Source organism: Thermobia domestica, chromosome 12 (assembly GCF_964235325.1).
Source record: "Thermobia domestica chromosome 12, izTheDome1.hap1.1, whole genome shotgun sequence".
NCBI lineage: Eukaryota > Metazoa > Arthropoda > Insecta > Zygentoma > Lepismatidae > Thermobia > Thermobia domestica.
Window position 1 is genome coordinate 229,143,504 of NC_137465.1, and position 26,176 is coordinate 229,169,679.

Below are 26,176 nucleotides of genomic sequence, written 5' to 3' on the forward strand. Positions count from 1 at the left end.
AGTTATGGATACCTCATATAAGGTGCTAATATATATATATATATATATATATATATATATATATATATATATATATATATATATATATAGATAGATAGATAGATAGATAGATAGATAGAAGATAGATATAGATATAGATATACAGAGATATATAAAACGTATCACTGTTAATTGCAGCAGTTATGTGAAGATCTGCATAGGAAAGTAATATAAGCCTTTTGCCCTGACGAAAATTGACCGCTAGAGCAATTGAAATAAAGGCTTAAAAAAATGCAATGAAGAAACGTTATAGACGATTCATCATACTATTATTTTTGCAGATATGTTCCATCGCTCAATAACTAATTTTTATCCCCTAAATTTCTTTCGTATATACTAATGTTTATTTAGTTTAGTATTCCGCCCCCTCTTTCTTTTGCTTTGCTTGTTTCGTTGTTTCTGTTGCAATAAGGTGATAAGAAACTTAGAATGCCGAAATAGATGTTTATTTTGTTTTTGTTTGAATATATCTTGCGAGTTGCTGCATAACAATGGAACACATTTTGTTAATACTTCAGTTGTTTTTTAACATGCCAGAAGAAACAAATTTTGGGAAGAACAACCTGGTTAGTATAGACTGAAATAGTGTGACGTCACATCCTTTTCGTTGCTATGGTGATCGCCATTTTATTTTCTATACAAACACGAGCGAAGACTGAGAAATAACGTAAAAATGGTTATGTGTTATGTACCTGATTGTAAACATTATAGCGATAACGATTTTTTACATTTCCCATGAATGAAGCAGAAAAAGATGGGAAAAACAATTAGGTAAGTAATATTTAGTTTCATAGAGAGAAAATTATAGGCCTATATTGACAAGTATTAAAATGAAATAAGTACAAGTTTACATTCCCTCGGAAATGTTCTTTTTCATGTCTTTTTCATGATACTTTTGTTATTGTTTTTTTTTTATTTTTATTTTTTTTTATTTTGATATTTACAATATCTGTCAAAGTGCATCCATCTTATTCACTGTAAGTTTAAATTTTTCACTCAGTGGTATCGATATTACATACAGTGTTCCAAGCACGAAGAATTACTGTTTTAACAGTTGTTTAAAAATATGTGCAGAGCCACTCATGACTAGTTTCTTGTTGTACCTTTTCCCACCAACTTCACTTCGTCCTCAAAGTATTTGAACATTCTAAATAATTTCAGTCATTGTTCGTATGCACATGAAACTACACAACATCTCATACTTCAACTCACGTTTGTGTAGAAAACAAAATGGCGATCACCATGGTAACGGAGAGGAAATGACGTCACTACTATTTCAGTCTATTTTTGAAAAGATGGAACAATGTATTGAAGCTAAGTAACGTCGAGTACTACGCCATATGCAGCATTGTATCAGTTTGTCCGGGCCATATTTACATAATAGAAAACAAGCAGTCCGAATTAATAAGAAGTACAGGTAAAACACAGATAAAATAGAAAAATACATATCGAGAAATATAGTACGAAGGTTCACAATATAAATGATCTACGTTGAAACCTAAAATTATTCTGTATAAGATGAAACTTGGTCATTGTCAAAGGAAATTAGATAAAATTCCTAATAGTAAATCATTTAATATGGTTAAAAAGAGGATTTTGGTTTGACTACAATCAATAAACAGTATGAAAATTCAACACACACACACGCTTTTTCTGCCCAAAAGGTAACAAGAGAAAATAACCCGTAGGGACATTTCGAAAGTAAATTTCGTAACTTTTTTTTTTTTTTTTTTTTTTTTTTTTACTATATTATAAATTGAAAATTAGAAAGTCATTATAAAAATGGCTGTTTTTCTCATAGTTGCGACCGACATTGATTCATTTGTCGTACCGTGTATTAACTTCAAGAAACCCTTCTTGTAAAAATGGATGCCCAGCGATTTGAGGAAGTTCTTCACAGTCTGTTGTACTTCTTCGTTGCTTTTGCTTTCGCGCGTCCGGAGAGTATTGACTTCAATGCAGCAAAAAGATAGAAATCTGATAGGGCAAGATCGGGACTGTAGGCAGGGTGTTCTGCAGTGTCCCTTGCTGTTTGAGGTCTTGCATTCTCATCAGAGAACAAAACTCCTCAACTTAAGAGCTCTGGTCTCTTGCGTCAAATGGCAAACTTAAGTTTGCTTGGTGTGCGGCAATAGCAAGCCGCATTGATGGGCTCTACAGTGAGAAGATCAAGCAATATGAAACCCTTCTCGTCCTAGAACACTGTCAGCATAATCTTCTTTGCGTATTGCGACAATTCGGATTTTTTGGTGCTGTTTCCATGTCATTGAAGCGGCCTTGGTCTCTGCAGTAAACTTGTGCCCCCAAATCTCATCGGCTGTGATGATCCTGAAGAGGAAATCATTAATCTTGCGCTCGTACTGCATCAGGTGTATGAAACTTATTACTACAGCCCGGATTTATATGCAAAATGGATGTTTATAATAAAATGCAGAAACGTATTTTTTTTCTTTCAGACGGACTTGTAAGGATTCGTTTGAGACTCCTATGATAGCGCATATAATTGTATATTTTGAGTGAATTTCGATGTGTATGCATATTTCGTAAACCTTGCAGAATACTGCATATTTTTGAATTTTATTGCTGCATACTAGCATGTTTCAGACTCTATCACAAAAAAGTAGGTTATATTTAAAGTAAACTGAATTACTTTGTAAAGGCAGATGTAGAATAAAACGTTGTATAGAATAATAGAATAAAATGTTGAATTCAAACTTAGTCCACCTGACTGGTGTTGCACACGGTCTTCATCGTACAGCAGAAACAATCAGATGCCAATATGTGGAAGTAGACGTGCTTGTATCAAATATAAAGAAAGTATTTGTGAAAGCTCCATTGTGCGTACGTATCTTCCGTGAAATTGCGAAAAATGTTCCGCTACTTCCGCAACCAGTTTAAAACCGATGGGGCTCGTGGGTAGAAGTTGTGCAGTAAACTTAAATCAAGTGAAGACTGTTGTAAACTCACTAAATCCCGATGATGCAGCCGCTGTGTATATGTTACAAAAATGTTTTTCTACAAGTGGCATTGAGAACAAAATTAAGTATATACACAACCACTTCTCGAAAATACCTGAAATTATCAGACAGTTGGAATGCCGTAACAATGCTTTGCTGCATTCACTCTGTTGGACGAATTATCACAGACTGTCCAGTGAAACTACCGTCAGATAAACTTTGCCAAGTATTAGGCAGAAATTGGGGGCGCAGTGGCTCAGTGGTAGAGCGTTCCCTCCGGTGCTTGGGGTCCCTGGTTCGATCCCAGCTCGCGCCGTGTGAATTTTGTGGTGGACAAACACCGTGCTCGTGGGTTTTCTCGGGGTTCTCCCATTTTCTTCATTCCACCATTTCACTCATCTCTCATCATCACCGTCTCCTTTAGCCTAACCAGCATAACTATGGGACGTAAAACTTAGATTTTATTTCATTTCATTAGGCAAAAGTTCCGGGTACGAAACAGTCCGTGACATTGGAAATATATTTAATGGTGAACACAGAATTGGAAGAGGAGCTAACACATGAAGACATTTGGTGTTTTTCCCATGCATCAGTGACTTCTGCTGATGTAGAAAGGAACTTTTCGATCTACAAAACGTTTCTTACTGATAAACGCAAAGGGTTTACAGAAGAAAACCTAAGGAAGACCTTAATAGTCCAAACATCAGAGGTCATTAGGATGAGATATTTTTATAAGAAATTGAAATTTTATTTTCTTAGTATATATTTCAGTGTATATGTTAAAATTTTTAATGCATATTTTTTATATTTTTCGTGCATATTTGCATACATATCTCGGGGTTTGTTTGTGCATAGAAATCCGGGCTCTACTTATTACTATTCGTGCAATCTTGTGTTCAGGGGTGAGGTCTCTCGTCACCCGTTTTGTCGACACCATCCGATATCCCAATAACTCGTGAATCATGTGGTGGGCTTGAGCACGTTCAACGCCGAATGTGGATCAATCATGAGACCTAGTTACGTGCGTGTTGGCTAACGCCATTTCCTGTACTCTGTGGATGTTGTTTGCAGTCGTGGACGTGGAATAGCGCCCAGATCGGTCTTCATCTTTCGCACGCTGTCTTCCTTGATTGAACATTACGCACCATCGCCCAACCATTTGACGGGACATGACAGCATCTCTCTACAGACGCTTTGTAGGCGTCAGTGAATATCTGAAATACTAGTCACACGCGTCCACTCATAGCAAACGACATCACGCACTTCCATTTGTGACCACGCTTCTAACATACGTCTTTCTGCCAGACCGGTTTGCATTGGACCGAGCTCGGGCACACCGGTTTGCTGGTTATCTCTAATTTTTTGGCATTCCTCGCCTGCACCATTGCTTTTCTGCTCTCACTTCTCCCGTCACTTCAGGAAAAATTGTCTTTAGTTATGGCAGTGTGTTTTTTCACTTCGTAATACAACTTCTTTGTCCGAAGAAATTACTTATTTTCGGAGTGTATGTATATTCAGATCCAATCCAATCCAAATATGCAGTTAATCATGGAGTCTTTTTGCTTAATAAATACTGATCTACATTTTGTTAAACTGTCATAAAATCCATATTATATTCTTTGGATTATGTCACAAGTTGTAGTACTAATTTTCATAAATTCATTTCGTCCCTTCCGTGTATTTACATATATGAAAAGACAGCAGTGTTCCTTTAATAAAGAGGAACAGAAAATAATCGATTTTGTATTGGACACCAAAACAGATATTTCTACTTCACAAGGTTATCACTGAAGACAAAATAAAATACCGAAAATGGCAAAATAAATTTTAAAAATAGCAGTTTATATTGCAAAAACCGACTAAGAGCTCACATTAAGTGAGTTAATCTACATAAAGGATTGTAAACTAATTAATAACTATAACTTTAAAAGTATCAATAACCAAAACATCAACAGTATGAAAGAAGATAGAAAATTACAAATCATAGAAATGTTTCTATTTTAAATAAAAAACTGCAGAGCAAATATGCTAGTGACTACCGTAACAAAAATACTATCTTTAAAAAGTTCATAAACTCTACCTCGGCACTCACCAAAGTACAACGGCAAACAATTTGACTTGTACTTCCGGTAAAAATGTTAACAAAACTTAAGAAGCAACTACAAAATATCAAATATGTCCAGTGATGACAATAAATAGCGTTTATTCTCGATTTCTTGTAAAAATGACAAAATATGGCATTTTACCACAACTACCAGTCTTTAGTTATCACAAGTATAACCGGCTTCTGACTATTTATTAGAAATAAAATATTCTAACTCAATCAAAACTGAACACAAATTTTAATTAAAATTTAAAATATATTGAATGTAAAAATTCTTAATACGTAACCAAATTTGTAAGTGTTTATCCATCTTTGTATAATGACCTGAGTCCACCAAATGCCGTATGTATGTTAAATATGGAGTAAATAACTCTGAATACGAATATAAACTAGTGAACATAATAGTAAAAGTATTAGTTTGTGATAGGTAATTTGTGTGTAGTGAATTGACATGATGAAAATTTTTACATGTGTTGCTTAAAATTTTCGAAGGTTTGGTGCTGTCCATAGTGTACGAGTATTGCCAGAGAAGTATTGTGCTTTTATCAATTTTCGGGATAAGACAGCTCCTGGTTTAGCCATGAGAAACTTACAACATAAGGAAGTTGCTGGGGAAAAGTTGTTAATACGGTATCCCGATAACCCTGTTGGAGAGTTGATTAAGAAGACCAAACCTGTAACAGGGTAAGTACTCAGTGCTAATATTCAATTAAAGAAAGAAAAGTTGATGTACGTATATTCAAAGATATGATATTAATTAAAAATTCTAAGAAACAAGTCATAGGTTGGAAGTTCTTTGGAACGTACGTACGCGCATGCATAAATGTAATGTATGTATGTGTACATTGTCGTCAAAAGTATCTACATAGAATAATATAGGTAAGACAGAAATGCTGGATAACAAGGACACTAAACACAGTATTCTTTTAGTTCTATATATGTACGTACCGATATTCAGTTATCTGAAGTGGAAAGTGTAAATACCAAATTTCATTTCCCTAATCCTATGGAATTATTCCGAGATATAGACATCTTAAAAAATCACATCCACTTTTTCCTTCATTTTTTCTCTTTTAAATATATATATATATTTAAAAGAGAAAAAATGAAGCTGGAACACCTGTTCAACCAATTTAAATACCAATTGCATGTAGTGGCCTTGCGTAGCGTAGTCCTATCGCTTTCGCTTTTGGTGTGAATGGTCCCGAGTTCGATTCCTTGTGGTGGTACTCGGTCAAAAAAGTGTAAAGGCTTTCTTAGGCCAAATGTTCTAAGTGAGGGTTCCCTAATCCTTATTAGGCAGATCCCAGGATGATGCCTCGCATAATGGTACCAGGTCGTTTCCTTTCTTCCTCCCCAACTTCCCGAACAGTGTGATCACAAGGGGAACTCATCCCTCATACGTAACGGAATATTATGTCCATAAATACCGAATGCCCAGAAGTGTAATTCCTAATTTTAATCCTGACTAATTTGCATGTCTCTACATCTTTAGAATGCACTTGCATTTCGCTAGAACCGTGGTATCTTTGATCTTTCCGAACCGTGCGTTCTTACTTTATGGACAGAATTCACAGATTACAAGCATATAGCGATAACAGTATACACAAATATACTAAAATAACTTTACATTTTAAACTTTAACCTCAAATAATATAAAAGGATTTCAAGATATGAAAATCTTTTAAAATAATCATAACCCCCATTTAACCTTTTCCAAATCAAATATCCATATCTCAGAATCCCGTAAGTTTAGACAAGAAGTTTGGCATTAAGCTTTTCATGAAGATGCGTTTAGCAAAAGTATTTTGCGTACTTTTTACGTGACATATAATAAAGTATCCACTGTTTTTGAAAACTGATTCGTTCAGGATTTGTTTAGGTTCAGCCAATATGTAATGATCCACTGCATATACAATATTAACAGAAAAGTAGCCAGTCCGATAGATTATGATGGTCCAATTGAATTTGTGTATGCATAGTGTGTAATATGTATGTATACTTGCGGCGCTGAAAGAGCTCCGTCTGAGGAGTCGTGAATAGGATTGTGCATGGTAGCGGAACAGAAAATGTTTTCGGTTCCAGGATCGGAACCTAAATAAAAGTTTTAATTTGAAGTATTTCGGGAAAAGACCGAAATACATTTCGAGATAACGATTTCGAAAGTTGACACAACTTCTCTCAGACCACTCATCAGTCCCTTGTCTGTTTGCAGGAAACTCATTTCAAACTTACCCAGTTTTTTCTTATTTCTGACTATACTGTTTACAGATGTGATAAGCCTGGTGCATGGTCGCGTTATTGGCGACGTGGCCGATTCTCTTTATTCTCGGCAAATTCACATAGTTACCCGACTGCAAGCTATTGCGGCGCAAGTTTTCTTCCCTCGCCCGCTTACCATTTGTTCCTTATATATTCCTCAATCTGAAGATTTTACGAACACCGAAGTGCTTCAGCTCTGTCATCCGCTTGAACTGCCAATTTTGCGTGTTGGAAATCTTAATGCCTATCACCATCTCTGGGCCTCTGTCCACACTGACGATCATAGATGTGAGGTAACGGATTTTCTTGAAGAGAGTGAGTTCGACTTATTTCTCCACTGCCCGTGGTACGTATTCCTGTATCGATCTCTCGATGTGCAGTGCTGATCTGTCGATCTCATTGACATGGAGAGTACATTTTGATGTTTGTAGCATTGATCTCTTTCCGTTATTCCTCAAAGATCTCCGTGCTTTTCTTCAGTTTCTTCTCCGACGTTTCAATCTGAAGCATGCTGACTGGCCCAACTTCAGAGAATTTCATTGTCATCATGATCTCCAAGTAGCAGAGGCTTTCGAGCAGACTCTTTTCAATATTGCTTGTAGTTCCATTTCAGAAAGCCAGTTCCTTGATGATCTGCGGAAATCCGTGAGGCTATCCTGCTCGTCGGCGGGCTCTCAATACTTTTAATCGTCATGCAACTGACGAAAATCTTCAGCAAGATATTTCGTCCGTCACTTGTCGAACATCCGTGTCTACAATGTGGCGTCGGGTTCGCTCTCTTACTAGTAATAATTCTTCTCTGTTGTACCTGCTTTCTGTAAATGATGTCCTAGAGACTAACCCTTCAGTGATAGCTAAACTTTGGGCTACCACTTTGCGTCTAAGTGTGTACACTACCCTGCAGCGTTTCTCGTTTTCGAATAAGGTTAGAGTTGATCCCGTTAAACTTACGCACCGCCAACAGCGAGCACTATAATGTTCCCTTCACGCTTGTTGAGTTTGATTCTGCTCTCCGTGAATCGTCCAATACTGCCCCAGGACCTGAACGCATCTCCTATCAAATGTTACGCAACCTTCCCCGAGATATACAGCTTACATTATTACAATTGTATAATCGCATCTGGTTAGAGGAATGTTTCTCTCCTCTGGTTCTTTCCATCTTGAAACCAAGGAAAGTCGTGACTAGTCCCATGAGCTACAGACCTATTGCTCTTATGAGTTACGTTTGTAAGTTGTTTGAACGCATGGTAAATACGCGCCCGTTGTGGTATTTAGAATCTAATTCGCTCTTGAATAACTATCAGAGTAGATTTTGATCTTTCCGATGCATTACTGACAATCTCGTTGATCTCGAGATTCACGACGTGTTTCTCAACGAAGAATATCTTGTATGCTATTTTTTTTCATTTGGCGTTACGTTATATTGAAACAATTATATGACTGTGGTCTTAGTAGCTATATAGCTCACTTCATTGTGAATTTTCTTCATGAGCGACATTTTCGAGTGCGTGTGGGATCTAGTCTTTTAGAGTGCTTTGTCCAAGAAGATAGTTTCCACATGGCACTATACTTAGTGTCACGTTGTTTACTATCGCCGTCCACTGTGTTCTGGAGCTCCTGGCTCCTGTCCGTGGTCTGCTTTATGTTGACGATCTTGTAATTTATTGTTGTTCCGACACTTTCGCGGCATTAACTCGACAACTTCAACTGCCTCTACATCATCGTGTTCGCTGGTCGAATGAGAAAAGATTTCGCTTTTCCACTGAGAAATCTCAATGTGTCCACTTCTACCGCCACCGCAATTGCCCTATTGACCATCGTATATGGATGGCACTCGTTTGATGTTCGTTAATACGGTCCGTTTTGTGGGTCAAATCTTTGACCGTTGATTGACGTGGGCACCGCACATTCGTTCTCTTAAGTACTCCTGTCTCCGCGCTTTAAATCTCCTTCGTGTCCTATCCCGCCGTACATGGGGTGCTGATTGTACCGTTTTGCTCCTCTTATACCGTAGTGTAATCCGGTCCAATTTAGACTATGACTGTGTTGCTTATGCGTCTACTCACTCCTCTTTGCTGAGACAACTTGACACAGTCTATCACTTGAGATTTGATTAGTTACTGGCGCCTTCCATACTAGCCTTCCTGTTGCTAGTTTTTATGTTGACGCTAACGAACCCTCTTTATCATTTCGTCGTGAGAGACTTCCTTAATTATTCTGCGCATATGCATTATATTCCTGACCACCCCTGTAGACCTTGTCTGCATGGTGGTCGGATTTACGAGCAGTATGCTGTAGGTTCTCGTGATACACACCAATAGTATATCTGTGCGTGTGTGAGTTTTCTCTCTGACGAATTCGTGTGGCCCTCTCTCTCTCTCGTTGCTTCGGTTTTGTGCTGTACCTCCATGGTTGCTTTGTACACCACGACTTGATTTGCGCTTGTCTTTGCATTCGAAACGACATACCAGTTCCCAGGTATATCTGCAGGAGTTTGCAGCATTATTAGAGCAATATCCCGATTTTAGTGTGTTTTATACGGACAGTTCTAAGGATAAGAATTCTGTTGGTTGTGCCTTTGTCACCGACGAGGGCAACTCAGAGTGTTCAGTATATACTGCTGAACTAACTGCAATTAAGCTTGCTCTCGACCATGCGCTTACGCTTTCGTTACATCGTGTGCTGGTTTACACCAGCTCTCAGAGCGTAGTTATGAGCCTACAGAATGGCTTCAGTAAGTACTCTCACGTTCAAGACATTCTTGTGAGATGCCATCAACTACAGCAACAAGACTGTGTCGTCGTTGTGTGCTGGGTGCCTGGTCATGTTGGCATTCAAGGAAACGAACGTGCTGACACAGCTACCAAGCACACCACCTTGGCCGGAGTTTCATTGGAATATAGTCTTCTTCGCTCCGATCTCTGTAGCTATTTCGATACTTTGATGCACTCTAATTGGCTAGCAGAATAGGACTAGGCAAATGAAAATAAACTTCACAAGTTAAGCCATGCCTTGGAGGATGGCACACATCAGCTCCCATTGCTGGGTGGTTTGAATCGTCCGTATTGTGAGGAATGTTTTGTCCCCCTGAGTATTCGGCACATTCTCATCGAATGTCTTGAATACTCAGATCTTAGAGAGCATCACGGACTGCTGCTTACAGTTGACCGTGCATTGAGCAATGATATTGATATTGTTGAGTGTGTACTTGCTTTTATGCACGCTTGTAACATCGCTCACGTTCTCTGAGCTTTTAAGTCCTTTTCTCTTTTTCTTTATTCTTCCTGCATTTTTATATTGTAACTTTTTATTGTTTTTTTACTATTCCTTGTTAGTCATATTTTCTCTAATGCTACTATTATTATATACTATTTCTTGTTATTATTATATATTTTCTCTTGTTACTATTATTGCTATTTATTGTTATATATTTACTATTTATTGTTGTTGTAATATATTTGTTAATCTCATATTTATTATTTTACTTTTTTTATAGTTTTTTTTTATCTATTTTCCAGCAGGTTTTTTTTACTTATATTTGAATATATTCGTTTTTAAATTTTATTTATGTCAGTCCGTGTTGATCGTGGCAGTCGTCTTGATCATGACGGGGGAAAATAGCCTCGATGCTGACGTCCCCATTAAAATTCAGTCAATCAATAATCAAAGTACACAATCAGATTTTTGCCTACTTTATATGGCTCCGGGCAGTTTTCTTAGAAACGCTTCGGAGTTGAATATTTCTAACACAGAGTACCTTGACTGCGGGAGACGTAATGTTCAAAATACTCATGATAATTGGGTGACCCCTGGTATCCAGGGACCAGGAGTCAACTCAAAAATTTCAAATGGAAAGAAATGACATTTGAAAACTTGTAAAATATCAGCATGGAGAACCACACAGTACTTTCAAACAAGCAGAAACATCCAAACCTGTATTAGAGAAGTAGTAAAAGAATCGCATCCATAATTTCTTAGGTTCTGTGTAGACACCAGCGGAATGATACACGTACATACCAAGTGTAGGTATTTTTTTTTTTTCGTAGGATGTTGCCAATACACATACACACACTAATGTCAATTCGAATTTATTTGTGCGTTGTTAAAACGATAATCATGCCTGTTGTTCTGTATGGTTGCGAAACATGGTCGCTTACTCTGAGGGAAGAACATAGACTGAAAGTATTTGAGAACAATATTCGGACCTGAGAAGAATATTCGGACCCAAGAGGAACGAGAATGGGGAATGGCGGAAGCTTCATAACGAGGAACTACATAGTTTATACGGTTTGCCGAACATTGTTAGGGTCGTCAAGTCTAGGAAGCTTAGGTGGGCAGGTCATGTAGCTAGAATGGAAGAAAGTAGAAACGCTTTCAAAGTCTTGACTGGTAGACCCATAGGAAAACGACCATTAGGAAGACCTAGGCGCAGATGGGAGGATAATATTAAGATGGATCTTGCAGAGATAGGAATACAAAGTAGAAACTGGATGCAATTAGCTAAGGATAGAAGTCAGTGGAGAGCTTTTGTGAACGCGGCACTGAACCTCCGGGTTCCATAGGCCATAGAGAGAGAGAGAGAGAGAGAGAGAGAGTTGTTAAGTTTCAGAGATAGTGGAATTTATACCTCAAATCACTACATCAACAAATCTTCCAACTTCACTCGGTGTAACCATGTTACAACTCTTGTGCGAACGTTTGTGAACACGTGGTTTTATCGTTAGCACCATTTTATGTTGCATTCAACTGATCACTAAACCTTATGAACCTCACTCAAAGAACTGGTTGCTCTCACTGTTTTGCGCATGTTCCTCTCATACTCAATTTTGTCTGTCGCAATTCTAACAATCTCTTTTCTATTTAGATTACGTTTGCACGAAATTTAGAAAACTTTTTTTCCGAGTCAGTTTTATTTTGGCCTGTAAAACAAACGAGTTTTCCATAAAATTTTCTTGTAACAGTTCTGTTTTGTTTTACATGTAAAAAAATAATCAACTTGTCCATTTTTGTAGGCAGCAGACAAAACAGACAGGGCCGGTGAACGGTGATGAGTGCCACTTCTGGAGAACTACAGGTTGCGTTTTTGGTGATAATTGTAGGTACAAACACATTAAGGAACATAAAGGCATTGATAAGAAACCATGGCAGAAGGCTACGTAACTGTCATGAAAGACGTGTACGGAAAATAATGTAGTGTGAGAGTGGTGAATATGTGACACTGTGCCAGTGAGTGGATCCGGTCGTTGTTCAAACATATAATTATATTCTTTGTGAACTTTGAAAAAGTAATTAGCATCAACTGCCATGTACGGTATTGCTTGGTGAAAGAAGTGAAGCGTAATAATGTGTTTAAGCATGTGAAATCATTTGATCATTTTATTTATTTTCAGCCAGAATGTTGTCTACTAGACTATAATTAAAAATATAAATTTTTATTTCTCACTTGGTGTTAAATGTCATAAGAGATTAATTTTGGTATATACAACTTTTTTTATTTGATTTTATTCCTATTCAGTGTATTTATATTAATTGTTACTTGGAATTGTGCCCAAGTTTGAGTATCGTTGTTACAAAACGAATCAAGACCGTTTTTAGGAATCGAAACTAAATTGCAGAGCGTTCTGTACATGTTCTTGGGAACTTTATTTTGATATATGACTTAAGCATTAATGAATTACTAAAATATACCTATATATCCTGACTGTTTTTGTGCAGTCGACTTTTCGGAGATGTTATTTGTTTCCATTACTATTCTGTATGTATGTACTTAATTGAGACATATTTGATTATTATTTTGTGATTGACATTATATTAAACGTATGGGAAGGATTGAATACTAGATAAAATAAGAATTAGTTACTAGTCACTGTTTAAATTATACTTACATTTTTTCACATTTTGCAATAATTAGAAAATAATTAGGAGAATATAGTTAATAAAGTTTGGCGTACTTTGGTGATTCGTAAATGGCAGCACTACAGTTCTCAACGAACAAGGTGCAAACTATGATGCATTATATATTTGTCATGATCTCTGGTTGTACTGTCTATAAGGTGCTAAGCGTTTGCCTTCTTTAGTAGTTGTGTGCTTCTAAGATTGAGAATGTACATGTGTTACAAAATGTGACGAAATGAAGTGACAGCAATTATATAATAAATAGCTTCTGGGTAGTTTTGTGATGTTTACTCCATAGGATGGTGATCCAAGTAGTGCTAACATTACAGTAGATAGTCATTAATCGAATTTTTCACCCGAGCGTTAACGACGAAACAAGTTACCACAAAAGCAATAGATTCCTTCACCGCTAACCACACATAGGCGAAGATTCAAATAACAACCTTAAACTTACAAATAGGACAAAATTTCAGCATCATTTAATCTAAAAACAACTTACAACGATAATTTGCTAACATTTATATGTATTCTGTACCATGTACATCAAAGCGAACGAACATGAGGCAGCAATTCTTGGGTCAGAATAAGCTAAGGATACGCACAAATTGGAGATTATATTTAATATTAACACTATACTTACATGTCTTTACAAGTAAAAGGTAATATTATGACAACAAAAGATGTTGATGTTTTTAAATGATGCAGATACAAACGGATGTGCTAAATATTACATTTTATGTGAGTTGTTTCAGCAGCGATGAGAAGGTGAGTCTCGTCCTATTAATGTCCTTGGCGCCGAATGATGGCTACGTCTCGTGTTATCTCCTTGTTCTCGCTACTTACATGAGTCCCACCAACTATAGTGACGTAAGCACAAGTACGACTGTGATTGGCTGCAGTTGATTGCCAAGGCCACTGGCTGCTTCGTCTGCTCGTTGCTGATATACATCCGTTGCGAGAACGTACAACGATTATTTACACTATTTGTTTAAAGGTAGCAGCCTTTTAAAATAAAAAGGATTAAATTGTCTGAGCCGGGTACACCAAAAATAATGCACAAATAAGTTTGACAGTTTTTAAGCAATGTTTTGTGATACATCGTAAAGTGTATGAGTTTGCTTGGAGGTGAATTATTATTATCTGAACCTTATGAAACAAAGTGCGTTCGCCACACAGAAACTATCAAAGCCTTACTCGAGTAGAGTGAGTGGAAATCCTCATTTCAGATATTTTCAATAACCCGATGGCTCTTACAACAGATCTTAATACTTTAGATAGATGTGCACTTGACTATTTGACCAAGAATTTTACATTATTTCAGTGAACACATTAATACAACCAATAATTTATATACCATTTTCGTAAGTTCATCGTACTCATAAGGTTATTTTTAATGTTATTTTAGTATATTCTAGGTATTCATATAACTAGTTTAAAGTTTTCGCATAACTTTTGTCAATATTGCCTTCCTGGTAACTAGTAAAGATCGTTATGTATTTGTTCATAACGTATAATGTACCAGGTGAATTACGAGTAAATGCGTTCTGTCTTTTTTAGATTACTTTCCACTTGGACTAGATATGTGGTGCAAAAGCGCTGTTTCATATGTTAGAATTATCTCGTAGAAATACTTTGTTAAAAGTATAATTTAAGAGATTTAATTTGATTTTGAACTTAGCATCTCGTTCAGTAGCGAGGCTATAACTACAGCTCCTTCTCCAAAGGACCTACAACTCCCACGCCAAAGGCATGTCTGCTAAGCGCTTAGCACAGTTAAAAAGGGAGATGAAACGACAGTTATAACTGAGTGAATCATATGCATCCCTAACTGGTTTAATAATTTTCAAAGGGAGGAAAATGAGTGAAAATCATATACAGTGAAACCTGTCTATGTTCTCCACCACCCGTTCCATTGAAAACTGGCCAATTTAGATACGTGGCCAACTTACAGAAAATAAGTGTGATTCGTATGTTTTTAGAATAGGATTTCTAATATAACTTGATTGTAAAATTTTAATAAGCAATGGCGTGATAGCTACTTTTAAATAATGTATACATAGTAATCATAACAATATACAGTGCTACAAAAAATTACTGTACATAGCTTTCTCTTCCTGAAAACTAGTCTGGTACACTGAATTATTCGGATTGAAAAGACTATAACACAAGCAACTATAAAATAGAAATATATGTATTCAGTTTATTGAAATTGATATTGTAGCGCACTGATTATCAGATTGAAAACAAGAAAAGCAAAATTATAAATTTAAAAATTTATAAGCAGTTTGTATTAATTTTTTCAGTTGTTATTGTTCTTTTCTACCGCAAAATAGTCGCCTATTCATGTTTGCTTTCTTTTCGTTTTTGAAAAGAATCCAATGTGCTTCAGTCCTGTTGTACAGTCGAAACATATCATCTGTAAACTGAGTTTTATAGGTGGATGTGCACACAAAAAGCCGTCAGGTGCCAATGGTTGGCAATTGAGATGGTTAGCTTTAACCTTGAGAATTTTCCGAAATTACTAAAGCCTCCTCCCCACTGATGAAAGGAGTCAATATAGTTAATGATTTTACCAAAACAGACTGGGTAAACAAATACATACAACCATTTCCTGAATTCCTGTACGTGCTTTTTCTTGTTCGCATCTTCCTTCACTATCCCTTTATGAGGGTAGCGTTCTGGTCATTGACCTCCAAGAACAAATCGTGGGAATCCATGCTCCTTTGTCCCCACAAGTACTGATCATCTGCCTTTCAGATGGGAATACGAGAGAGTTAAGAAAAATAACAAAACGGTATTTTGCGTGGCCAAGATACGCAGGTAAATTTATCATTATCATCATAGGGTAAACATTGCTGCAATGCGGCCAACTTCCAAGATAGACAGGTGGCCAACTTACAGAGCAGTAAGTAATGAATATCTTATGGGAAAATGCAGGTTCAAGACGAACCAGGCCAAGAGGAGCAGGTGGCCAAGTTGACAGATTTTACTGTATGCCGAAATGAGTTTGTTAAAGGTGATTTTTTTCCTTTGTTTGCCTTGTTGTGCTTCTTCTACCTCATCCTACAAAGAATGTTGATGTATTTGTATTGCTCCAATTTTAGTCTATTGCAACTATAAGTTATGTACAGTTAGCGACAAAAGCTCTTTCCGTTCGGTAAAATATATATTGGGACTAACGGTGGTATCGCTGGTATTTCGGGAATAACGGCCGTGGTAACGTCCAGAAAATTACGTTCTTTTTAATTTACTGAAAACTTACTCAAATTATCCTTTCATTCTGAAGTTATTTACGAGATTAATTTTATTAAACTGAAAGAACTTTCGTCGCTGACTGTACAGAGATGGTGGTATTTAGTATGTTTGGTATCATACAGGGTGTGAAGGTATCACGTAAAAGATGGTGATTTGTATCACCAGTAGCAATATTTTATAAAACAGTCAGAATGTTATTAAATTGAAAAAAAAAGAAAGGAAAAAAGCAAAGAAGTTCTTCAATTATGCATTTATTTTAATAGTTCTTTTTATTGTGTACTATATAATTCTAAAGTATATCCCAAAAGAATGAAAAAAAAATATTTTTGGTATTCATCCGTAGTTTATATTTTTGTTAAGCTATATTTTCGTGGTTAAAAATGAAACTGTGGCCTGTGACACCGAAATGTCGACTGTGTAAGAATGGTCAGTTCGAGCTTAGCCAATCAATAGAAGAATATTGTGCAATATCTAAGAAACATGTTTTTGTATTTCCAGTGTGTTGTTAAGTAACGTATTAAATTTGTTTTGTAACTTAGACAAGTTAGTTTTCATATCCCAAATAGCAAATGGCTGAAGGAATATCCAGGGATTTTTTTTTTTCTGTAATATATCTATTCATAAATGAAATATGAATGAATGAAAAGTATTAATTTTTGTAGTGTGTTTTGAGTTATGCTTGTGCAATGTAACGAAACAAAGTGTCTTAGAACATATAGTTTTAACTGCTCTGGCGGCTAAACATGTGTGTGACGATGTGGTAAATTACTGTGGCTGTAACGTCAGTACTGCGAAACAATAAAGAATGCGCCATAATTCTTCAGCGGGAAGTGCAGCGTGATAGTGTAATCCAATTGTCTTGAATATGACACAGTGTGGCGAGGAAGGGCTTGTTCTGACCGAAATGATTTTACCGTGCACGTGCCATCTGCATCGGATTCAACAAAATCCACATAAAACATTGGTAAAAATCTGCTTTTCCTAAGATCGGTGTTGCATAAGGATGTGAAACAGAAAGTAATTACATTGCAGTAATGGTTGGTTAACAAGGCTATAAGTTGAATACGCGGTGGCATATTGTAGCTGAAGAGGAAGGATGTCAGGGTGGTATTAACCCATGCTTTCGTATTCACAAATCACCCTCACTTTCTTAATTGTAGCGAATAACTTAAAGATAATGAAAAACATATATTAAAAAAAGGAAAGGAGGCACGTAGTAACTGCAAAATGCTCTTACGTGAACTAATAGTTGTTTTGAAGATCTTTAGTATTGTGTAGAACTTTGAGTGGCCAGCATCTATGATGCTATAAACTGCGCACCCAAATTTCTGGTTAATTAGAAGAAACGGTTTAATAGCATTTTGTGGATAATACTTACTATACGGGGTGTGTTCAAAAAGTATCGAACCTCTACTTAACAAAAATACATTTCTTGATTTGGAAATCCGAATCACTTATCCCCTTCAAAGCAGTCTCTTTAGTAATACACACACTTCTCCCAGCGCTCCCGCCATTGTTGAAAACAGTCCTGGAACGCAGTTTTTGTAATGGTGAGGAACCGTGCCGTTCGCATCGGATCCCTTTTAGTAGCATTTTCAGCTTGGGAAATAACCAAAAATCACATGGAGATATGTCGGGTGAATAGGGAGCCTGACGATACACAGAAATGTCGTGTTTGGCGATAAAAGCCTGAATCACATTTCCCGGATACTCTCTTCATACCCACATTCTCGTTCAAAATGGAATGCATCGATCCGATTGAATGGTTTCCGCTTGAGTATTGCAAGGTTTTTGGCAAAATTTGACGGAATATCGCTGCTCAAGTTTTTCTGTCATTTCTTCAAAAACTGAAATTCGACGACCGCTCACTACACGTCTTCACTCGTTGGCCGACTGCCAGTGACTAACGCTTTCTGCAGGTGGGAAAAAATTCACGACTGCGCCTGAGTGTCCCCTCTACTTCTACACTGAAAAAAGTCTGCCGCTCTTCTTTGGTTTACGTGGGAAAAATAAAATTCGATACTTTTGAACATATCTGGTATTTTTTATATTCGTCATTGTCTTTAAGTTACTCACTAAAGTTCAACAAAATGGAAAAGAGGGAGTTTAGCAAAGAGCCTTAGCTTGTTATGAAAAGTGAAGGTAACTAGCGTACTTAAAACCACATGCGATTTTAGCATACAACCACTAAAATACAGTGAAATGATTAATAATCATGAAGTATTTGTACAGTAATACATATAATTCTGGTTTATATAGAATATGTATATATTAAGAACATTGAACATCATATTCATATCTGATTAGTCAAGTTTTAGTTAATCAATAAACGCCACAGAAATGTATTTTAGTTTTATTTAAGTACAAATACGTATGCGTGTTGCTTTTGAAAGAGAGACAGAAGATATATTTCAAGTAATTATTGTACATATATCCTAAGTTTAATCGAGATAGGACGGTTGTGAAATCTTATGGGATGAGCAGTTAAATGTAGGAAATCTTACCGTTATCAAATATTATTGCATATGTTTTTTATTATTATTATTATTATTATTATTATTATTATTATTATTATTTTACTTGTTTCGAAACACGAAAATTTAAGAGCTACAAAATCCACAAATTCAAGGTCTTGAAGCACTCTGTAACAAATGCACTTCAACGTTTGACGGTTGATTAGAAATGTTTATCGGACATTAATGAAGATAACTGAGTGGTAGAGCTACTTTGGCGTACTGTAGTTGAAAAGATAATCTTAATTACATTTGGAGGAAGTTAATTGAACTTGAGTAATAAATATTTGTATGTCTTTTGAGTAGGGTACTACAAAAATGTCTGACAATATTTTGGGTACAGATTCTTTGCATCAAAATAAGGAAAAAAAAAAAAAGTTCATATGGACCTGTGCTCAAAAGTGGATAGTTTCAGAATTATAGGGTACAAATACGTGAAGCAAGAATTCCATAGCTTCACTACTAAGGGACCTACCTAGTCGGGTCAAGACATCACTGATGAACTGGTATGTGAACTATCCAAATATCCATGTTTAAGAATGCTCCAGTACTTGCACACCAATTTTTAGGGAGGTAGGTAGGGAGTGATCAAGTACTCCCAAACAACCTCTCTAAAAATGATAGTGCAAGTACGGGAGGTTCTCAAAGATGGATATTTAGATAGTTCACACACTAGTTCGTCAGTGATGTCTTGATCCGACTAATCGGTCGTATAGTGAGGAACTCTGCCCTGTCGCGACAAAACGCTGTAACTTTGGCGGAGCAGTTTTGAGGAAAAGAGCCGTAAAGTCGCTACAGACCGGCTAATTTCCTACTTACATCGAAATTCTCTTTGGTATATTTTCAAAAGTATTTGACTCAGCTCAATGCTGGGCCTGGTGAACATAAGTATCAGTGGGGGGAAATTCGAAAATGCTTATAGCGACAAAACAATGTAACTCAAAAGTTACAGCGTTTTGTCGCGACACGGCAGAACTATGGACCTTTAAAGTTCATTTTTTTCACGTTTTCAGCATCGTATAAGTACGAAACTATGCACTTCCGACTACAGGTCCGTGTGGACTTTTTTCTTATTTTGATTGTGACGAATCTATTCTCCAAATATTATGACAAATTTTTTTTAACACCCTGTATATATTCGAAAGTTCATAATGAACGTGAGAGTAAAAGCTTTAGACAGGGGGGAAGGTTGCCAAATCGGTTATCTCAACTACTGCCACCACTACGTAAGGATCTAGTCGATTATTTTTTGGTTATGTAAGACAAACCTACGTATGTAATTAACTATAACAGTTCCATACTTGTGGAATTTTGTAGATAAAAATGAGATATTTACGATACTAATAGGAAGCAGCAGGTTAAAAAAATTATTCATAATTCAAATATATTCATAGTCACAATATACTAGGCGTCGTAGCGACAATAAGTGTCAGTGCATGAACATTTGAAAGTTGTCAGCACTGACAAATGACAGTTCCATATTGAATTACCAAACTTGATATGATAATCATGGAGAAAAAGAAAGAAAGAAACCACATCCGATCTAGATCTTACTTGTAAAGGTTAAGAAATAATTGCAGTAGCACAATTCACTACAGATCCGTGTTACTAAATCAAATATTATAACGATACAGGGCTGTTATAAAGTCCTTGCTGTAAAACAAATGCTTATAACTAATTTTTTTTAAATATAATGATACTGCAATGAAATAAATGTTGAGATCTTTATTGAGACTTACATTTTGTATCATCATCCATAGATACATCACCGCCGTTATCGTCACATGTCCAGGTGGGCTCCGTTGACATTCATACATTTCTGCAACCTCCGGTGAAATCCGTGATGCTATTCCGTCTGGCGTCGTTAGAAATGCCATTCAGCACTCCACTAATCTTGGCTTTCAGGTCCTGCAAGTCCTTTAGTATTTCCGCATACACCTGTCTCTTAACGTGACCCCGTAACCAAAAATCACAGGGTGTCAAATCAGGGGACCTTGGGACAAAGAGGTGGGGCCTGTGCGCCGCCCAATCCATTTGCCAGGGAGCTTACAGTCAAGGTAGTCCGTGACGACTTGTCCAAAATGTGGGGGGAAGGGGTCTCCATTTTACTGGTAGTGGGTAGGGATTCTTCATTCTGTACCTAACCAATTCGAGCATCAGAAAATTTGCAAGCATTTGAAGATAGGTCTTCCTTGTCACAGTGTTTTCGTCGAATTAAAACCAGCCCACAAGCTGGTCCATTGATACGGCACACCACATATTCACTTTCGGGGCTGTCTCTTTCGTGCGTTTCATATTCATGAGGATTTTCAGTTCCCCAAATAAGACAGTTGTGCCTGTTTACCCTTCCTGAAACATGGAAAGTTTCCTCATCTGAGAACATGAGTAACTGGAGAACTTCCCTATCCTACCATCATCCAGTCATTTCAGCATCAGTTCACAAAACTCCAGTCTCGTGTCTTGATCTTTTGTCAGTTCATATACGAATTTAATCCTGTACGGTTTAGCTTTCAAATGTTCACGCATTAACTTGCGCGTTGTTGACTGAGGAATTTCCAACTCCAGCGACCGCTGCAGAATCGATTTTCTTGGACTTCTCTCCAGGCTGTCGGCAACCCTTCACACCGTGTTTCGGCTCACTGGTAGCCGATCACTTCTTTGCATATCACAAACACTCCCGGTAGCCAGGAACTTACTGTGCCAACTGTTTATACTCCTGACATCAGGAGTTTTTGTACATTTATCTGAAGTTTAGCTGCACCAACACATCTGATTTCAGTTCTGCATACGAACACACGCTGTGCTTTTTCATGTATTGTAGCAATTTTCATGACCTTTGTTGTCACTAGTGCTGCCAACCTCATCATTGTGATAGTGTTGCCAACCAACAATTTACAATCATCGCACAATCAAATTAATTTACTGCAATATCATTTCTTAAAAGAAATTTATAAGATTTGTTTTATAGTAAGGGCTTTATAACAGCCCTGTGTTTTCTATTATATGACACTGAGATTAATATGGCTTGAAATAAAAGAAGCAAAGTTTATTATAAAAGAGCGAAAGTATGAGTGTTACTTAAGTTCAACAGACGTAAACCTATTGATTTAGTTCATGTTTAAAAAAAAAAAAAAAAAAAGCGAAAGACCATTCATGAAGTCTGCATTAAAGTAGAACATTAAAAAGATGAGATTGAAGCAAATTTGTGTGTTGAGGTTCCAGTCTGACTAAATGGTTAGAACACCATTAATAAGTATGGTTCGTGGTTCATGGCACACTTAACGTGGTGTGAAGCTAAAACAACAAACGAACAAATAATTCGCTAGTTTAAAATAAGTGTCTGATTGGGAAGAAAATGAAGTGATTATTTATTGTCCTAATTAGACTAAACTTACTCTCTGCGTAAACTACCTTCTCACGGTACTACTACGAACATGGCATTAAGGTATGCATGTTCCAGCATGTTGAAATTTTAATTGTTTGTACATATGAGCCAGCTGTACAAATCTAATCAATTTAGATGCTTTCCTTCCTGCAAATAGCGGTATATTAGATTTAAACGGATTGTCACTCGGAATCAGCGAGCCGAACCCATTTAATCCGTACATAATTATTTACGGTAAAATTTAATCTGTTTCTTTAGAATGTCTTACTTTTTGTTACTTAAAATTATTCTGCAAACTCGTATTCCCTTTATCATATAATCTTTGGTCACACGCTAATTATTTTTTAAAGAAATCAATAAATTGTTTATTTTATTGCGACGAGAAATGTTATGTTATGAGTTACAGTTTTAAGCAACACCTACTCATGTGCGTACACTTGAGATCTAAGCCCATTTGTACATTTGGAAGATTATTCATAATAATAGAATCCGTGCTCTCTAATGAATGAACTAATTTTGACGGGTTCACTCATGGTTGTGAAATAGTAATAAGCGATTCAAAGCTGTTCACTTCTATCTATTTGCTAGTTCTAACATGGAATCTTATATTCTTATTCTATTAGCTCTGATTTTCAGTTTTGTATCATTTTATTTGTAAGGTACACTCGTGTCCAAAATTATTGTCGTATGTCTATAAATATGTTGTTGTAGGAATATAATTTGATAAAGAATTCGCCCGGTATTTCTTATAATGTTAATACATGTATAATCGGCAAAGACATGTATGTGGAAAATTTCATATCAAAAGAGTAGTAAAGAAGAACAATAAAACGAAAATAAAACTTTCTTGTCTATTTAGCAACATTTTGTTTTACTCATTCTAATTTTCACGTTTATAATTACTTTCCTACGAAATTTACCACAAATATACATTTCCCGATTATACACATAGTATTAAAAGTACCCTGCAAAATCATTATCAAATTATATTCTTACAAGAAGACAGTTATAGATATGCGACAATCATTTTGGACATGAATGTACGTACACAATTACGTGTAAATTCAACTAATAGGACACAAGTAGTTGTATTTTTATGCTTTGTGTGGAAAGTGAAACAAAAGTACTAACGTAACTGGGAATGATATTTCTGTATTACTTTCAGGCGCAAATGTACTCGCTCTATGAATGAACTTCACATGACCAAGTTCAAAACAAGTTTTAAGTGTTAAGAGAACATTGCTTGTGATAACTCCTGAATGAGTAGGCTCATGTCAATACAGTTTTCTGAGAGTTAAACTTGACTTTAAAGCATTAAAATGTGTACCGTAGGGATATTTATTTTTTAAAGATATCATTGACAAAGAAACGCCATCATAGAAACATCATTTTTGAGAGTGACTATTACAAAAATGCCAGTGACTTACTACAAAACTTCGAGAAGTAACATGTTTCCGTATTTTATTTATCAAATAAATAAGCATTATGTAATTTTTTCGACAACTGAACTAAAGACAATGTGTAATGTGGAAAAGCAAAATGTTACATAGAAATGAACTATATTAATTATTAAGACATTCCATACTAGCACAATATGTGATACTTAGAAACTTGATTAACATACAAAGAAGTGCAGTTTGATGATATGAAGAGACTTTAAGAATTATATTACTAATAATTATTAATATGAAGTAGACAAATTGCTCATATGTGAAACAGTTGTTTTCTTACTGTGAATATACATTTCACTGTCCTTTTTCTTTCTTTCTTTCTTTGTGTGTTTAATGTGATTTAATCTGAGACATGTAATGCGTGGACAAGTAAGTATTCGACTTGAAAGAAGTGTTGTATTTAATGTCCATTAGAAATGGTTAGACTAAATATGTAAAATATTGTAAGATACATTTGACTTGGTCAATAAATAACTTTTCTACAATGTAATTTGAAATTGATTCTACAGTGTAGTAAATTACATAGGCTGATTCGTTTCCATCCGAACGAATTCAAGTTGTTGCATACTTAAGATGTTCCACACGGCCACTATATGTATCATGCTTGATATATTGGCCACCGGTACGGACCATTGCATGATATTGCAGTTTCCATTGCAGTACATTTCTTTGAACTACACGTATGTTGTCTCATTCTTGATTGCAAGCTTTCGAGAGACTATTAACCGTGTGAATCTGTGATGAAAGATGCTGTTTGAGAAGTCCCAATCATAGTAATGCAAGGGACTAGCATTTGAACTTATAAAGGGAATATCCTCGAAATGGATATCATGGAAACCAATCGCATCTACTATGCGACGGTAGAAAGCCAGCTGTGTTCTCGCCCGTGTGATTTGAATCTCCGTTATGGTGCAGTTCCATACGATTGGTTTCAACAATACAATGCTAGTATTTTGTCTGTGTAAACTAGGAATAAGACATGTTGGTAATAAGCAGAATTGATTTTGACATTCTTGTTTACCGTATGATTACTGAGCAACCTTTCTCTGTATCAAAAACCTATAACAGCCATTAAAAAAAACCTCGAGAAACGTTCTTTGTGTTGATGCACAAAGCCAGTCTTTTCTTTTATAAACACTTCTGTTGGTAATGACATGTTCTTTTTCATAGCCACTAAGGTAGATCCATACTTCTTCCATTGTTGCAAGAAATTCCCAGCAACCATCAGGTAGGTGGCGTACGTACAACTTTCTGCCCTTGCTCGCTCCGCAATATGCCGTGCTGGTAATACATTCACACTGGCCTTGCGGACAGTGCAGCTTCAATTTGTGGTAGATTGCATGGTTCAGTGTTGATTAGGCAACATGCATTTGGTCATAAGACTCTGTAGTGGGGTCTCACAGGGCGCAATATCCTAGGTCTTCGGTATAATAGATAACGTTTGGTTATAACAGATGATGACCCATTCTATCACAGGGCTATTGTTCCGACGATGGTTTACTATGCGGAAAATTATAGTTTTTCATTGCAAAGAGTAATGACATATTCTCCCCAAAAGTTATTTTTCTCGGCGGGATTATGGCCACTACACCACCATCACTCTGTTACATAATAGCTGAGAGACTGAGACATGTGGTATGTATGTACAGTTTTGTTGCTCTGTGAAACCCGGATTGACAAGTATCATTGCTTGCAACTTTCTCGGGTATAAGTAACCGTCCTCCGTATAAGATCGAATGTTTTGGTAAGAAGTTTGCAGAGTCAAGGCTCCATTCCATGACATCTAACTTTCTAATACTGAAAATTAATATCAGTAGATTTTCGTTTCTTAAGGTTGATTTAAAGGGACAAGTTTTGCCGATAGATGTCACTACGGTCTTCGTATCTTTCGTATGTATTTTTCACCTTTCACGAAAATTCACGACTTCTCTTACAAATTTCAACTTAGAGACTTAAAATTTTTAGAGAAGGAACTTAATGACCTATCGAAGGCAACAATCCGTGCCGATTTTTTATTTAGAATTTTTTCATTGTTGAAATGGCTTGATTGTTGAAATGGATATTCAAACCTTTAACAATATAACTGTTACAACAATGAAGAAAATTCTAAATAAAAAATCGGCACGGATTGTTGCCTTCGATAGGTCATAAAGTTCCTTCTCTAAAAATTTTGAAGTCTTTAAGTTGAAATTTGTAAGAGAAATCGTAAATTTTCGAGAAAAGTAAAAACTACATAAGAGAGATACGAAGACAGTAGTGGCATCTATTGGCAAAGCTTGTCCCTTTACACCAACCTTAAAATAAGAGAAAATAAA

General features: G+C 36.3%; 1 protein-coding gene across 7 annotated transcripts in view; it reads left to right on the plus strand.

The window, feature by feature from the left end:
• The window catches only part of LOC145667094 (uncharacterized), a 57,503-nt gene extending 33,152 nt beyond the window's left edge, over positions 1-24,351 (plus strand). For 6 of the 7 annotated variants that reach the window (XM_081734816.1, XM_081734819.1, XM_081734815.1 and 3 more), the window contains exons 11-12: positions 5,593-5,784; positions 12,375-23,110. In XM_081734816.1, the coding sequence (XP_081590942.1) occupies positions 5,593-5,784; positions 12,375-12,522 (340 nt within the window). In that variant the 3' untranslated portion in view covers positions 12,523-23,110. Of the gene's footprint in view, positions 1-5,592; positions 5,785-12,374; positions 23,111-23,575 lie in introns of those variants that run through there. The other variant, XM_081734821.1, reaches the window with a different exon arrangement.
• Positions 24,352-26,176: the final 1,825 nt, after the last annotated feature.